The following is a 15,166-nucleotide window of genomic DNA, read 5'->3' as shown; positions in this document are numbered from 1 at the left end:
CAATTAATAATCCTGATGACTCATTTTTTCAAGCTTCACGACGACGTTATATACTTTATTGAGAACGTTAAGCAAGAATTAAATGATATGTTTTCTGAGTTAGATGTACCTTTTTCTCGCTTAGATATTTTGAAGGGCATATCAGATCTGAATTTGAATAAGAGCGGAGGCCCGGACCGAATATTAAACGAATTTCTTATTCATGGAAAAAATGTTTTAGCTGGCTATTTTTTAAATCTTTTTAACAAACTATTATATCTTGGGTATTTTCCTAAAAAGTGGAGCGAAGGTCTCATTGTTCCTATACATAAAAAAAGGAAGTCTGTCGGAAGCTGAAAACTTTAGAGGTATTACACTTTTAAGCGTTATCGGAAAATTATTCACACGTTTAATAAATACTAGGCTTACAAATTGGGCAGAAAATTATTACGTCTACGTAGAATCTCAAGCGGGATTTAGAGCCAAAATGGGCACCGTTGATAATATTTTTGTTTTACATGGTTTGATTAATCATATTATTAATAATAATAAACAATTGTTTTGTGCATTCATAGATTTTTCAAAAGCATTCGACTATTTAGTAAGAGAAAACATTTGGTATAAACTTTATCAATAGGGACTTCGTGGTAGGCTTTATAATGTTATTAAATGTCTCTACAGCTGTGTCACATCTAGAGTAAGATTAAATAATAATGTAGGAGAAATATTCGAAAGTTATTTAGGAGTACGACAGGGCGAAAGTCTTTCCCCTTTTTTATTTTCAATGTATCTAAACGATCTTGAAGACGAGTTTTATTTAAAAGGGTCAAAAGGCATAGACATCGGTTACTTGAAGTTATTTTTGTTAATGTATGCTGATGACATTGTAATATTTGCTTCTTCAAAAGACGAATTACAGGATAATCTTAATATTTTGCATAAGTATTGTAATCGTTGGAAATTATGTCTTAATAAGGCTAAAACAAAAGTAATTGTTTTCAGGAAAGGGGGCCGCCTGCCACAAAATCTTAACTTTTATTATGATGGATATCCTTTAGAAATAGTTAACAAATTTTCATATCTAGGTGTTGTTTTTACGACTGGTGGTTCTTTTAGTGAGACTCATAAAACTTTATCCGGTCAAGCACAGAAAGCGATTTTTAGGTTAAGAAAGTATCTGTACAATTACACTAATATTACAATTGAACACACTTTACACACTTTAGAATTATTTGATGAATTAGTTAAACCGATTCTTTTGTACGGTTCGGAGGTATGGGGTTTCACTAAAGCTCCACAAATAGAAAGAATTCATACTCTATTTTGTAAATCTATTTTTTATGTTAAAACCTCTACTCAGAATGACTTTATCTATGGTGAACTTGGTAGAACGGATCTTTATTCGCAGCGTACTTTTAGAATAATTAAATATTGGTTAAAAGTTACAAGTAGTATCGAACGAAAATATATCAAATTGATTTACTTGCAAATGTTAAGTGATATAGATAAAAAAAACCCAGGGTAATAAACTGGGCATCTCAAGTCAGATACGTTTTAGGAAATTTAGGATTTTTCGAAGTTTGGCTAGCTGAGGGTGTTGGTAACCAAACATTGTTTTTATCTAAGCTAAAACAAAGACTTTCAGATGTTTTTATTCAAGATTGGACAAGTCGTATAAATTTATCATCAAGAGCAAGATTTTATAGAGTATTTGCAAAATTTGAATACAGCTTTTATCTAAAAAATGTTAATATAAGTAAATACTTGACAGCTTTAACCAGATTAAGACTGTCAGCTCATCATTTAAGTGGAGAAACTGGCAGATGGCGTAACATTTCCTTAAGCGACAGATTATGTAGCGCATGTCAAAAATTAGAAGACGAATTTCACCTATTGTTTGAATGTAAATTGTATAATTCTATTTGGAAGCGATATATCAACCAATATTACGTAATAAACCCAAATATGTATAAAACTGCAGAACTGTTTAACTCTCATTCAGTACAAATTGTAAGAAATTTAGCAATGTTTGTCTATAAAGCTTTCGAGATTAGAAAAGAATCTACATTGCAATCTTAGAGAGTAATAAATAGTTATATACTGTATGATTCTAAAGTTCCTTTCTAAACTTTCATATGTTCCTCTTTACATGTAAAAAACATTTTCCTATTTTCAAACTTTATTTGATACCTTTTAAATGTTAGATATGTTGTATCATGTTCGTTATTCTTTATTTTTCTTTCTTTTTTTTCTTGTTCTTTTCATAGTATTTTTATTAAACAATTTTTATTATAGCAGAAACTAAAGGTAAACAAATCTTGATTTTCGTTTACATTATAATTGACATGGTTATTTCCCCTGTATGCGTCATACTCGTCTTGTACTCAAGGCAATTTGTCAAATACTAAAATGCATATTTGTATGTGTGTCTAAATCTGACATATTCATTTCTGACATAAAAACATGTCATGCTTTAGAGTTTTAGGTGTAAAATAATGGTCTTGTAATTTCATTTTCGATACAAGGCATTATGTTACATATATGTTTATGTATACATTTGTAGGAGGTTAGTAATACCAAACATTATAAATATATTTATATATGAGCATATTATGATAAAACAAGTTAACATTTATAACCATTGATGTTTAGTAAAAAGAACACATACAGAACAAGGTAACAAACCAAATAATCAAAGAGATAAGTATGTAAGAAATTATAATTTATATGAATTAAAATGTAAACGACATCATATAGTTTTGATAATATACGAATGTAAAAATATGTTGAAAGTGAGTAATATTATTATATCATTGTATTGTAATGTATTGTGTAATGTATTGTATTGCTGAGAATGTTGTAATTTTATTTTGTGTCAGGTTAAGGGCTTATTAGCCTAAACCAGACTGTTATTGTCTACATGTGGATTTTGAAATAAAATTCTTCTTCTTCTTCTTCTATACTTCATCTTTTTCTTTTCTCATAAAATTCTTTGATATCACTCTCATTTTTTCGCATTTTTCATCTTTAAACTGCCAAATCGATCTTGATCATTTTTCATACCTACGCCTTTTTCATCATATTTGTTGCTTTTGAACATATGAAATTTTTCAACGTTCGTCACCCTTTCATCAATATTTTTCACTTTAATTTCCAAATCAGTGAATTTAATACTAATGGAGTTTACTTTGTTTTCGACATTATCAATTTTATCTACATATACTTAAAGCAGGTTATTCATGCTTTTGATGTTGATCATAGAGGTTGCCCAGGGTGGAATGGGTATTTTTTCTTTTGGTACCGACTTTAAAATTGTGTCGATGGTGGTGATGAATAAGGCGACTGCATAGCCTGCATGAAAATGCCAGGGCCCGAGGCCTGCTCAAATTGTTTGCAGGCTGATAATGAACTGTGTGCGAACTGTCAATTGTAAAGTTCTCAGGCGAAGATGGCTTTGACCCTTTTACTAAGTTGTTTATCTGCTAAACGGTTGTATAGATATCTCATGAGTGAATACTCCAATGCAACAGTGTTGTTATTCATTATGTATCTTCAATCAGTAAAAAATCTGACTCTGAGTCCTGGTCATATATCTGATATAAAAAATTCAAACATTTTTGAAATATTCTTTAAAAAAAAAAATAAGTGCTATTTGTTACAGAATTTTCTGGTTTTAAAGCATCTGCCTACATTAATGATGTTCTATCCCTTTCTTGACTCATGCTAAAGAGAAACATTATCATCATCTCTAGATCATCTATATATATATATATTTCATTACATGTATTCTTTTTTATATAAATCTCATCCTTATGATTTTTATTTCTTATTTTACTCAACGATAAATATTGAAAAATATATAAAGAAATATAACTTAATTTCAGTTAAAAATGTTATCATTCTCCAATTTTTCTAATTCTATAGATATTTCATCACATGTGCATTGGGGAAGGAAGTGAACAAAATGGGAGTTTTGACAAATGGTAAGTTGATAAACAATATAAGGTTCTTACACCGACTGCCGGTACAGACCAGAAAATCTAGCTTGAGGGCCACTGATTACGGTGGTAACGAGGCTTTAACTCGGCAAACTAGAGCGTACAAAACTGTTTTTCAGCTCAAACGCAGATATCTGAACTGGAACAAAATGAACACAAATCAATAAAAATCATGAGATTCGAGACAGATCTCAGTAAAATGTTTAATTACTTATTTTAAGGATATAAGTTGCTGTTTGGTAAATAAGGAACTTTAAAATATTTATTTTGAAAGCAACCTGCAAAATATCTGTTGTTCCCTGAGGTGTTACCGCACAGTTGTGTTCGAAATAGTGAATAAATATGCTTCTCAAAAGGCGAAATTTGAATATGTTAAAATAATGATGGATTCGTAAACTGGATGACATAAAAAACCTAATGAAGAGTAATATACAAAATCCAGTTTTTTGATTGGCAAATGTGTGATTGGTGTACATTAGGCATACATTGGCATCATAGCCAGAAAGGGCCTCTGTCTGGATGACGACAAAATGATGACACAGTTTGCCATTCTAAGTAATCATGTACATTGTATTATGTTTAGTTATATCGATTTTTCGAAAATAACCTAGACGGAAGTTATAAATTTTTTTATGCGAACGTACATATAATACATAGACATTATGCTGATAATTAGGAATAATAATTTACGTTTCATTATCTAACTATTGTCTTTGATTAAATGTATTGGAGTTTGACTTTATTTTTAACTTATCTGCACACATTATTCTCATGTTATCTTTAATGATCTACGGCAATTCATCGTAAATCCACGATGTGACTATCTACATGATATCAATCATATGTTTTATTTGAAGCCAACTTGCAACGAACTTGTAACACCGGTACACACATAATACTTCTAGAAGTAGTCCATCAATTCCTGTTTGATATTCAGAAGTTTGGATTAAATATTAACAGATTTGTGGATATTCTTTGGATATTTGTATAATGTATATGACCAGTTCCTAGCTGTATACATGTATGTTTAGGTTTTTTAGAGAGACGGATAAATGTGACATAAAAAAGTTTTTTGAAGGGATTCCTTTGAAAGTGTCCCGTACTCATGTCAATCTGTAGCAATTTTGCTGTTTTGTTTTAACTAGACAAACTAATTTGCGTCATCGGGAAAGGCCCATGATTAAACAATAGGTACACACACGTAGTGCTTCTATGTCAGTTTTTTTAACCTGAAGATTATAAACGTGTAGATCATTTTGTGTAACATCGGTTCTTAGTTGATGTTGATTTGTTGAAAAACATTACATTTGTATCTTTATTTTAATTTAAGATAATAGCATACATGTTCCTATGGATATCTAGCGTTTTCAGATAATCATACAATTATCTAAAACTACAATTGTATTTCCTTTGCAGTAGATTTTAGTAGTTAGAGAAGACAACATTAAGGTTAAAGTGAAAAAGAAAAAAAGTGATAACGACCCTTGTGACACCAATAGCTTGTCCTAGGGAAAGATCACATATTTCGTTTGTCTCTTCTCTCAAGCAGAAAGAAAGAGAAACAGTGACTATTTTTAGATACACCCATGACGTCTGCATTACCCATTTAACGTCATCTTCATAGTAATCAAAGGAAAAAACTTTCAAAGAACACCACTGTTAGTAGGAAACCTGAATTTTAAAATGGAAATTCATGTCAAACAAATCTTATAAAAAATTCAGTTTTAAATTCTTACTTTTTTGACAAACAATATACCATACATAATATAAATAAATATTTTCATGTACGCATTTATTTATTAAAGTGGTATGTCTGGTCAAATGAATCTTCATTGAGATATTCTGATGAATCAAAGGGGTTCTTTTGTACAGGGATGCAACTTCTTGGCAGTCAATGTCTTCGTTTAATGCAAGGAAATTGTTACCAAGTACCGCAGGGTTTCTTTTAAATGCTTAAAGACCTAATAAGCATTAGTTAATGACATTAAAATTATTCATATTGTATATCAACCAACTTAAGAAGATATTCTTTAGCAAGATGAAACACACAGTTCTGAGTTGAGAACTATTTTATTATTACCAGACATAATGATACAAGACTCTTTGAAACACTTCTGAAAACAAACTTATATTACATAAGTGACCTATTTCCTTAAGGTAGTACACCTCTAATGGGCACTATAAGGAATTGTAAATTTGACAACATAGGACAGTTATATGCCTTAAATGTCACCTGTATGCAAAATTTAAACAAAATTTACCGTGTGGTTTATGAGTTATGGACATTTTTATGAACTAAAACTTTGCCATTAGAAGGGATTTTTTCAGAAATGAGGAAACTCTAAATAATCTATAATATCATTATTATGAAAAATGTTTTCCTTTTGCTCATTGTTAAGAAATAAACAATGACATATAGGTAACAAATTAAACAAGCAAAATGATTGTTTTTAAATGAAATGTTTTAATATGTATAAAAATGTAACTCTACCCCACCAACTTTTAACACTAATTTGACCATTTCCCTATGTAAAAGCCTTATTTAAAATATCCCTAAAATTGTCCAAAATGAGGGGCTATTTTCAAAGTTTGCCTAAATTTTCTTTAATGTATATTGGTTGGTCTTGCAAAATATAAAATACTTTTACCGTTTAGTTTTTATTTTATTAAACTTTGAAAATATCTGGTATCATATTTGCTATTAAATTGGCATTATTTAGTAAATAAATACCTACAATAATTATAAAATTAAAATAAAACACTTTTTTTCTTCCATAGGGGGTCTGAGAGATTAAAAAAATGTTAAAAAGAAAAAAAAGAGTGAAAAAAAAATTGCCCCTTCTGGGGTTTGAACCCACACCCCCTCAGTTTCAATACACTTTACAGTGATTTTAGCCTATTTGAATACTCTTCAAAGTGGAGACAGTGCATTAGGGGTGTACTACCTTAAGTCTAAACTCACTAAACATGCGAAAAAATGACACTGGTCAATTGTTTTGTCTTACGGAAAGTTAGCCCCGTTTAGTACTTTACTTTTGTCCTTACCAGTAATTATACCTTGGTGACCATATCCGCCCCAAAATGAAGACATTGACTACCAAAACGGTTTGTCATTTCCCCGTCTGAAATAACTTATTCACTGCATCATCATATCGCATTTAATACAATCTTAAACAAGCATGCAACTTCAAAGTCTTCAAATATTTTTTATGATATATTTTCCGTTTAACAGCTTAAATTTTATAAGATTTCTTTCACATCATCTGTTGTTTTATTGTTTCTTTTTTCAAATTCAAGTTTTCTCTAACTTACCTTTGTCGTTCATTGAAACACTGCTCATTATTTTTAATTATTAATACACTTAACGGATTTTATAACCCCACACTTATATTTTGGCTAATATCTCTTTAAAACCATTAAATTCTACAATGAATCTTTACAGAATTTTAATTTATCATTTCATTCCATTAAAACATTCAAATAATAACGATCAAGTTAAATATCGATGAACCACACGTTATTTAACAGCAGTACCCGTAAAATCAAATGTCACATTTTTATAACCTTAATATCTGTTGTGTCTGCATTGAGCTCTGATAACTGCAGTACATATATAGTACATATACAGTATATAACTAGAGATATAACCCTGTGGAATGACCATATCCTAATAAGAGCATTTTCTAGCACCCGTAGAGTTCTTGGCTGCTGGCAAAGCTTCCTTACCCTCGACAAATTTGTAAATATTGTTTGAATGTTCTCAGAAAATACAACCATTAGACGACACCATATGCACTTTTAGAAAATATCGGAAATACCGCGGTCGGTAGGATTTATAGCATAATAAAAATCGGCTTGAAAATAATCACTGAAAACTTTACTTTAGCCGAGCTATTTTGGCCATGTACGTTGAATTTTATTGTCATGTGCCGAAGTTGCTTACCCACGGTGCTTTTTAAATCTTTATAAAAAAGTGATTGTTACTTGTTTCCCTGTCTATTAGATGCATGTTCACAATGTTCATTTTTACGAGTGCTCTTTTTTAGTAATTGATTATCTTTACTGCGGCATTGGTTTAAACCTTTCATTCTGTCTGACCAGATAATATTGCTTTTTATTTCTTTATTAAAACAATATCTACACAAGTATATGCAATTTTTTACATACATACATTTTTTAAACGGAGTGGTACCTTATAACTTAAAACAATAATGTTTTTTAGAATGTTTTATAAATCGCCCTTATTTTTTGCATAAATGTTCGAAATCGAATTTAAATAATTGTTATTGGACGCCAAAATGATAACAGACTAATAGATGCTTGCTTCTTTTAACCAAATATTCAAATCTGATTTTTTGCGGATTATTGAAAATTGGTTCTTTATAACCACTTCCACAGAGTTACATTCTATATTACGTTAACTTACTGCGAAAATCGACCAGCTTCAAGGGTCAATGAATCTCGCGCAAGGGATTGTGGGTCTGGATCTCTCTTTCTGTATCATAAATTTCTGTCACTTCTAAAGTTAGATAAAGACGAACTATTTTTCCACGGAAGAAAGCCTTTTTATTATTCATTATCAATTGTTGGTAAACTTTAGTCTCAGTTTTTTTTCATATTAGATGATTTACTTTTGACATACGTATCTTGTTGTTGTGTGTAATCATTATAAAGTTGACATTTGAAACATTTTCTATTCAGCATATAATATCCTAATTTTAATCTTTTTCACAAAAATGTAAAATACATTAAGATTTGCTTTTCAGTTATTTGGGGATTTGTTGTTGTGTTTGTTTGCCTATCGATAGCCAAATTCGGCGTAGGTAAGTTAATTAGCATTACTTAGATGAAATTACACTTTAATATTATACGAACTAATGAAAATCTTCCTGAAAATAGAACCGTTGATAACTACACAATTTCCTTGAGAATTGTAGGACATTTGTCCCCCGAACAGTTGCCACCATGGACGATTGCCCGCTTTTGTGTACGCGGATATTTCCCACTCATATGTTTTGAAAAGGCGGACATTTGCTCCCCTAAAGTATTTGAAAGGCGGACATTTTCCCCCTGTATTAAAAAATTTCGAAGGAGGATTGAGTGAATAATGAATCAATGAATCACCGAACTCAACCATTCTGTCATAAACATACTAAATTGATTGAACTTTTTATTCGTTTACGATATGAATGCGCCAATGTACCAAGGACAATTATTATTATTGACCAGTTTATATACAATCATCACAATTTTGTAGATGCTTTTATTGTTTTTATCATAAATAAACTAGAAATAAAATGTATAAGTTGTTTTCAAATAAAGAAAGAAAAAAAAAACGATAGACAAATGAAAGGTAATGGAATATGAAATTAAACATTATCGCGACAATATGTTTCAGGTTTACACTACATCAATAAATGCCCAGCAGATAACAAGATTCCAGAGTTCATGGTGGAAAATAGTTGTGTCGTAACGGTCATCGATATTCTTGTTGGACTTACAAAACTAAATGAAGTGAAAGGTTTCCTCAACACTATACAGGATGATCATCGCATAACTGTCATTGTTGCTGACCATTTAATTAGCATGATTATCGGTTTGTTAACATAAAAAATGTATTTCTATTATATAATCTAATCATATGATGTTGTGGTACATGCCAGATATCACGGTCGCGTGCATTGTAATTGATCTCATTTGATTGAATATCTAAACAATGAACAGTAAAAAATTATAAACCTTACGATGCATTTATGCACCTATCAATATTAGGGGGATTTGACATCTTGAAATGTTTGAAGTCTAAATCCCCACCCTAGAGACAACCAATTTTGTCTAAATCCCCACCCTTGAGCCTGCTTGGTGCATCAAATGCCCCGGGGGTAGGGGAGAGGGTAAATATTTAATAGATCAATCAATAAATAAAACTGTTATCAGAAAAACAATGAAAAATTTAAGTTCAAAGGCTTATCATTAGGAAAATAATGAATCCATATTAATGGGCCTCGGAAGTAAGGTAGGTATAGTCACTCCCAATGAGTATATATGTATCAATAACTTTGATAGTATTCAAATAATTAGACTTTGAAGATACTTATATTTTTATATAAAAATGGGTATTTTAAAGTAATAAAGGGGCATAATTCTGAAAATAATGCATCAAGGTTATAGACCTTCTTAGTATGGTAGTGGTAGTCCCACTTAATACCGTACCTAGTTTCAATTAAATATCTTTCATAGAATAGAATGTATGACTAAAAAAACTTAAACCAATGCGGACACGGACACACAATCGATCGTATAAGCTCTTTAATATTTTACATTTATAGTTTAGCTTCAAAATAAACCTACTAAACTAGTTTCTGACTCCACATGACCCAGTTTCTGTAGGGATGGTAAGCATGCTGACCAAGCTTAATTATAATTGAAGCATATCTGTGGCCTCTTAGAGTGTTAAAACACTAAAAGTTGAGGACATCAGATTTAAGAAGACAGACATTCACCGGTCATGATCACAATAGCTTCGTGCCCACAGCTCAGATGAGCTAAAAACTTACAACACTTTAACTTCTTATTTTATTTTAACATTTAACACAAAAAAGTCATTAAAAAAGACATTCTTCCTCCTCCTGCAGCCAAACCTGGACGCTTCCACATTGTTTTCTGAAAAAGAGGGCATTTTTATAATCTTTAAGGTTTCAAATTTATTAAGTTTCATTTTAATTAGACCAAAAATGTTCTAAGATTTGACCTAGTGACTTAATTTTTGACCCCTCATGACTTAATTTTGAACATGTTCTAGATTTCATAGATTTGAACATTTACACTAACTTTAATGAAAAATGGGCCTTTAAAGTGTTTGCATTCTTTTCCTAAGATTTGACCTAGTGACATAGTCTTTGACCCCACATGACCCAACCTTGAACTTTGCCGAGATTTCAGCCACACATTTTGACCAAGTTTCATGTAGAAACGACAATTATAGCTCAACACAAAGCTACAAAAAGAACTGACATAATTTTCTTAAGCTAAGTTGCATGGTGTATTCACAATCTGGTGCACTTTCCTCAAGAGCCTGGATAGGAGCAGGAGCCTGGATGGGAGCTTGAGTCGGGATATATAGGAGCTTGAACCTTGATAGAAGCTTGGGCCTGGATAGAAGCTTGAACCTGGATTGTTTAAAAATTAATAATTTAGTAGCACAACAAAGATTTCCAACATATATTTTTGATAGATAAAACAGTAGGTTGTTTTTAATTCTATTGGAACAAAAATGGTACTGATTTTTTGTTTTTGAAAAGACATTATTTTCTAACAATTCTGCTGGTACTAAGTCTATCAAACTAATCTTGCAATTATGGTGGGGAATCACGTGATATGGAGACCACATGACATGGTATTGCAGCAATTGATAATCTTTCAGATTCTGGTGTCAATGTGAAAATTTTTGTCAATATCTTTGTTTAACAGAAAATATTTTGGAGTATGCGTAACTGACAGGACTTGCAATAGCCCCCAGCGACATTATAAACAATATTGTGCTTTTTCAGGAGAATTTTAAGTTTAAAGGAACATAATGCTTTTGTGAGTAAAATTTCAATTACTGAATAAACATATCATACTTATCCTTTTATTGAAGAAAATGGCTCATTTCCGCATTACTATTCTTCAGAAATTATTTTTTCATCCAAACATACCTCCAATTATTACATTTGCGCTACATGAGCGCAATATATTTATAGCTTATTTTGAAGATTTTCTTTCATGTCTTTAAGAAATCAAATGCAAATTTTTACATCAGAATTCTACTTGATGTCATTGGTGTGAAACTTAATACTCTTTTATTTCAAATAAAGTTTACAAATGCATAATGGGACTTTAAGATACCATGTTACGTCACAGGTCACCATATCAATGATTCCCCACCATGTCAATGATAAAATACACATATTTAGACCACAGAAGTGCAATACCACTTATATGTTTTTGTATGGCTTTCAGAAAATAGAGTTTTTTTGGCCTCAGACTCATTTAATGTTGAGGCAATCATTTATGAAATTCAACTCATAATGTCATTGTGCCTGAATACCTTTTTCAAAGACCTTTGCCTTGCCCCTTTTTCTGTTGGCAGAAACACTCGTCAAATGGTCCAACCAAATGTTCACCTGTTTAAATATAAATCAACATTTTAATACATTCACATTTATCAGATAAGAAAAAAGCCTTCACATAGTTTCTGCGGATTCAATTTACTTTTTATTAGAGCAAGTCACGACCGTAAAGCAATACATGACCAATGAAGATGAAACCGATAGCCAAGATTCAAAGCCTCGTTATGACAAGCAGTTGAAACAGTAATTATAAATGATAAAAAACAATGATGGTAATACATCTGAAAAAAGGATATTATTTTTTTTTAGATCTGTTTTGACATACATTGTATTTAAATGCATTTTCTTACTTTATTAAAAATCATATTCTAACAGAGACATAGATAACAGAGATAGGCTTCTTCCTAGCCAGTTAAAATATCACGATTGCCTGCTAAACTTAAACCTTGTAGCAAGTAAAACTTATTAACCAGATATCAAAATCAGTAAAATAATACATTTTCTGAAAACTTATGCATTTGTCTATTGCTGCAGTCTGCAGGTAAAAATATTTACAGTTCCAATTAAAATAAATGTTACATCATTTTTTAAAGAGAACTTCTTGATATTTTTTGTTACAAAACTATTCATGTGACAAAAAAAAATGGCTCAGTGGGTATGTTCTGCCATGTTTTTCTAAGGGAAAGGCATGGAAGGTTACCAATATTTTAACATGCAGTTATAGATGAAAGATTTACCTTTCAAAGAAAGGGTATATAATATTTAAGGATCAAATGTACATCCATTAAGTTTTATTTGCTACAAAATGCCTAATTTTTCACTTTTTGATAGGCATGAGTGATATTTCAATGGAGTATATAAGAGCTGCTTATCTCTATGTCTCTGATTCTAACAAGGCTCACGGGAACTACTGACTTGGAGTCCCGTGACTTCAGCCTTTGGATTTTGACTCCCTTGCATGGATGTGCAAGCTGATCTGGATCTACACTGGTAGCATAGGTGTTAAAATAATTATAAAATGAATAATTAATAACATAATTCTGTGTGTATGTATTCAACATCCGTTTTGTGTCACTTGATCAGTTCATTCATACTGCAGTTAAAGGGATTATCTCAATCGATACGACATTTTCTGCTGTAATCGTTTATATTCTACAGGCAAAGTGAACGTTCTTTTGTGGATTTTGTATTTTTAATACGAGATATGTGTCAGTTTCATGTGATTTCCAACGCCTTTCAGACTCGCAAAATAAATGGGTCTATTCGCGAAAATAGATGACAAACATGAAAACCGCTAGGCTCCACGTAGTGTCTGGGTAGAAAACAAATGAAGAATACAATCCCTGTATACCTTTGCAAATAAATCCAAATTCTGGGGCAACCTTCTCTCCCACAATTTTCTCTACCGTAGAAAAAATCGAAAAGTTTCATGTCTGCAACTTCAAAAACACGAATAAAAATATCGCCGTCGTCTTTTGACCCTTTCGCAGTTACTCCCCTTTTTTATTTTGTGGCGTCGAAATTCCCGAGTCCCGGGATGTAAAAACCGGCCAAAGTCTATTACCCGGGACCCGGATTCCATAAGTTTGTCAAATTCCCGCCTGTCAGGAATGGTCTTCTGTCTAAAGCCCCGTGTATGCCCGCCGCCCCCCCGGTAGGGCAAAATATTGACAGGTGCATTATCAGGGAAAAAAACGAAACCGGATCCCATAAGAATGCCCAAAACGGCTAAATTGAAATTGCTGTAAACTCGTGGACGGTAGCTGTAATTTAAACATTAGCAACTGGTTTAAGCAGAATGTTAGAAATTAACATCCTCAAAAATATGATTTCTTTAATCATATCATACTGTGTTAGATATTCCAAATTGTGTTAGATATTCCCCATATCTTCCACTCTTTTTTCTGAAGAATGTAAAGCAAAATCCTATATAGAAATGCAAGAGAATAAGTTTAAATTCGAGACTACTAAAAGTCTAGCCTGTATTTTCATCGATGAAATGGTTTTAACATATTTGTTATTTTCTGGTGAATTATAAAATACATAGAGAAAAGAGCAAACTGTCTTATGACATAACATTGAGATTATATAATACGGATATGACTTTTTTAATCCATTATTTTTATTAAATTTTCTTTAATTTTATTTCAGCAACAGTATATGTAGGTAAGCCGTACCCTTACTTAAATGGAGTCTGTGATGGTGCCGATGTATGTTGTAACCAGAATTTAATACGGTTCGCTCTAGGTGTTGTAATAACAGAATGGATACTATGTTTTTTGGTGTGCCTGTTTTTATGTTGATTGCACATTTCATTTGGGATAGATAATCTATTTCTTCGTTACGGAGGAGCACCATTCATTTCTTAAACTCGGTTAAAGAAACAGTTATATTCAAGTATTTCGAACAATGAATTATAATGAAAATGATGTTTTCTTATTTCATATAAATATTTTGGTTTTATTTCATATAAATATTTTGGTTATTTGATGTTTTCTGCATAGATTTCAGATTTCAAAATAATGTTGTTTGGAGCAAATATTCTGTGTTTGTATTTTATGTTTATCTATTTTATGACATGAGCATTTGTGCGGTAAAAGCAACATATTCTATAATGAAAATAAAATTGACCTTGATTCGAAAGAAAGTACGATGCTGAATTTGTATTCATCAAGTCAATTTGTATATAAATTACTGTCAGAAATTAGAAAAGTCAAACTAGCGTTGGGTTAAACACGGCTTTAGTTACAGCCGTGAGATAAATTAGAAGAAATGAACAGTGGAATTATATTGTACTTTCAAACATCCAATATGACGGAAAAATCCAAGATGGCCGCTATAATAGTTTATGATTTCAAAAAACGCTTGCTTATTCTAGAATGACTAAATAAATGACTATTCACTAAGAAAAAAAAAGTTGTTATATGTATCAGTAAATAGCGTTGTTTCCTTAAAATTATTATAATCTAAATATTTCATTATGTCTGTTTGTCATAAGTTTACGCGACTCTGAGTTTCGGATGAAATGAAATACAAATGTATATAGTGTTTTGACATCGTTTCTTCTATACAGTAAAG

At 31.3% G+C, this 15,166-nt stretch overlaps 1 protein-coding gene across 1 annotated transcript; it reads left to right on the top strand.

Annotated features, from left to right (window-relative positions):
• Nucleotides 1-3,907: 3,907 nt before the first annotated feature.
• On the top strand, nt 3,908-14,964 carry LOC132730365 (uncharacterized). Its single transcript, XM_060716273.1, has 4 exons — nt 3,908-3,962; nt 8,744-8,800; nt 9,376-9,573; nt 14,240-14,964. The coding sequence occupies exons 1-4, from the start codon at nt 3,944-3,946 to the stop codon at nt 14,389-14,391; spliced, it is 426 nt and encodes a 141-aa protein (XP_060572256.1). The 5' UTR covers nt 3,908-3,943; the 3' UTR covers nt 14,392-14,964.
• Nucleotides 14,965-15,166: the final 202 nt, after the last annotated feature.

Source organism: Ruditapes philippinarum, unplaced genomic scaffold (assembly GCF_026571515.1).
Source record: "Ruditapes philippinarum isolate M1 unplaced genomic scaffold, ASM2657151v2 ctg2067_1_1_1_1, whole genome shotgun sequence".
In the NCBI taxonomy this organism is placed as follows: Eukaryota; Metazoa; Mollusca; class Bivalvia; order Venerida; family Veneridae; genus Ruditapes; species Ruditapes philippinarum.
Note: the sequence above shows the minus strand (reverse complement) of the source record. Positions and strands in the feature narration are given on the sequence as shown.

Coding starts and splice junctions, on each gene's coding strand:
- LOC132730365 (XM_060716273.1), top strand. Junction 8,801..9,375: donor GATAGCCAAATTCGGCGTAG/GTAAGTTAATTA, acceptor AATATGTTTCAG/GTTTACACTACATCAATAAA. Junction 9,574..14,239: donor TTTAATTAGCATGATTATCG/GTTTGTTAACAT, acceptor ATTTTATTTCAG/CAACAGTATATGTAGGTAAG.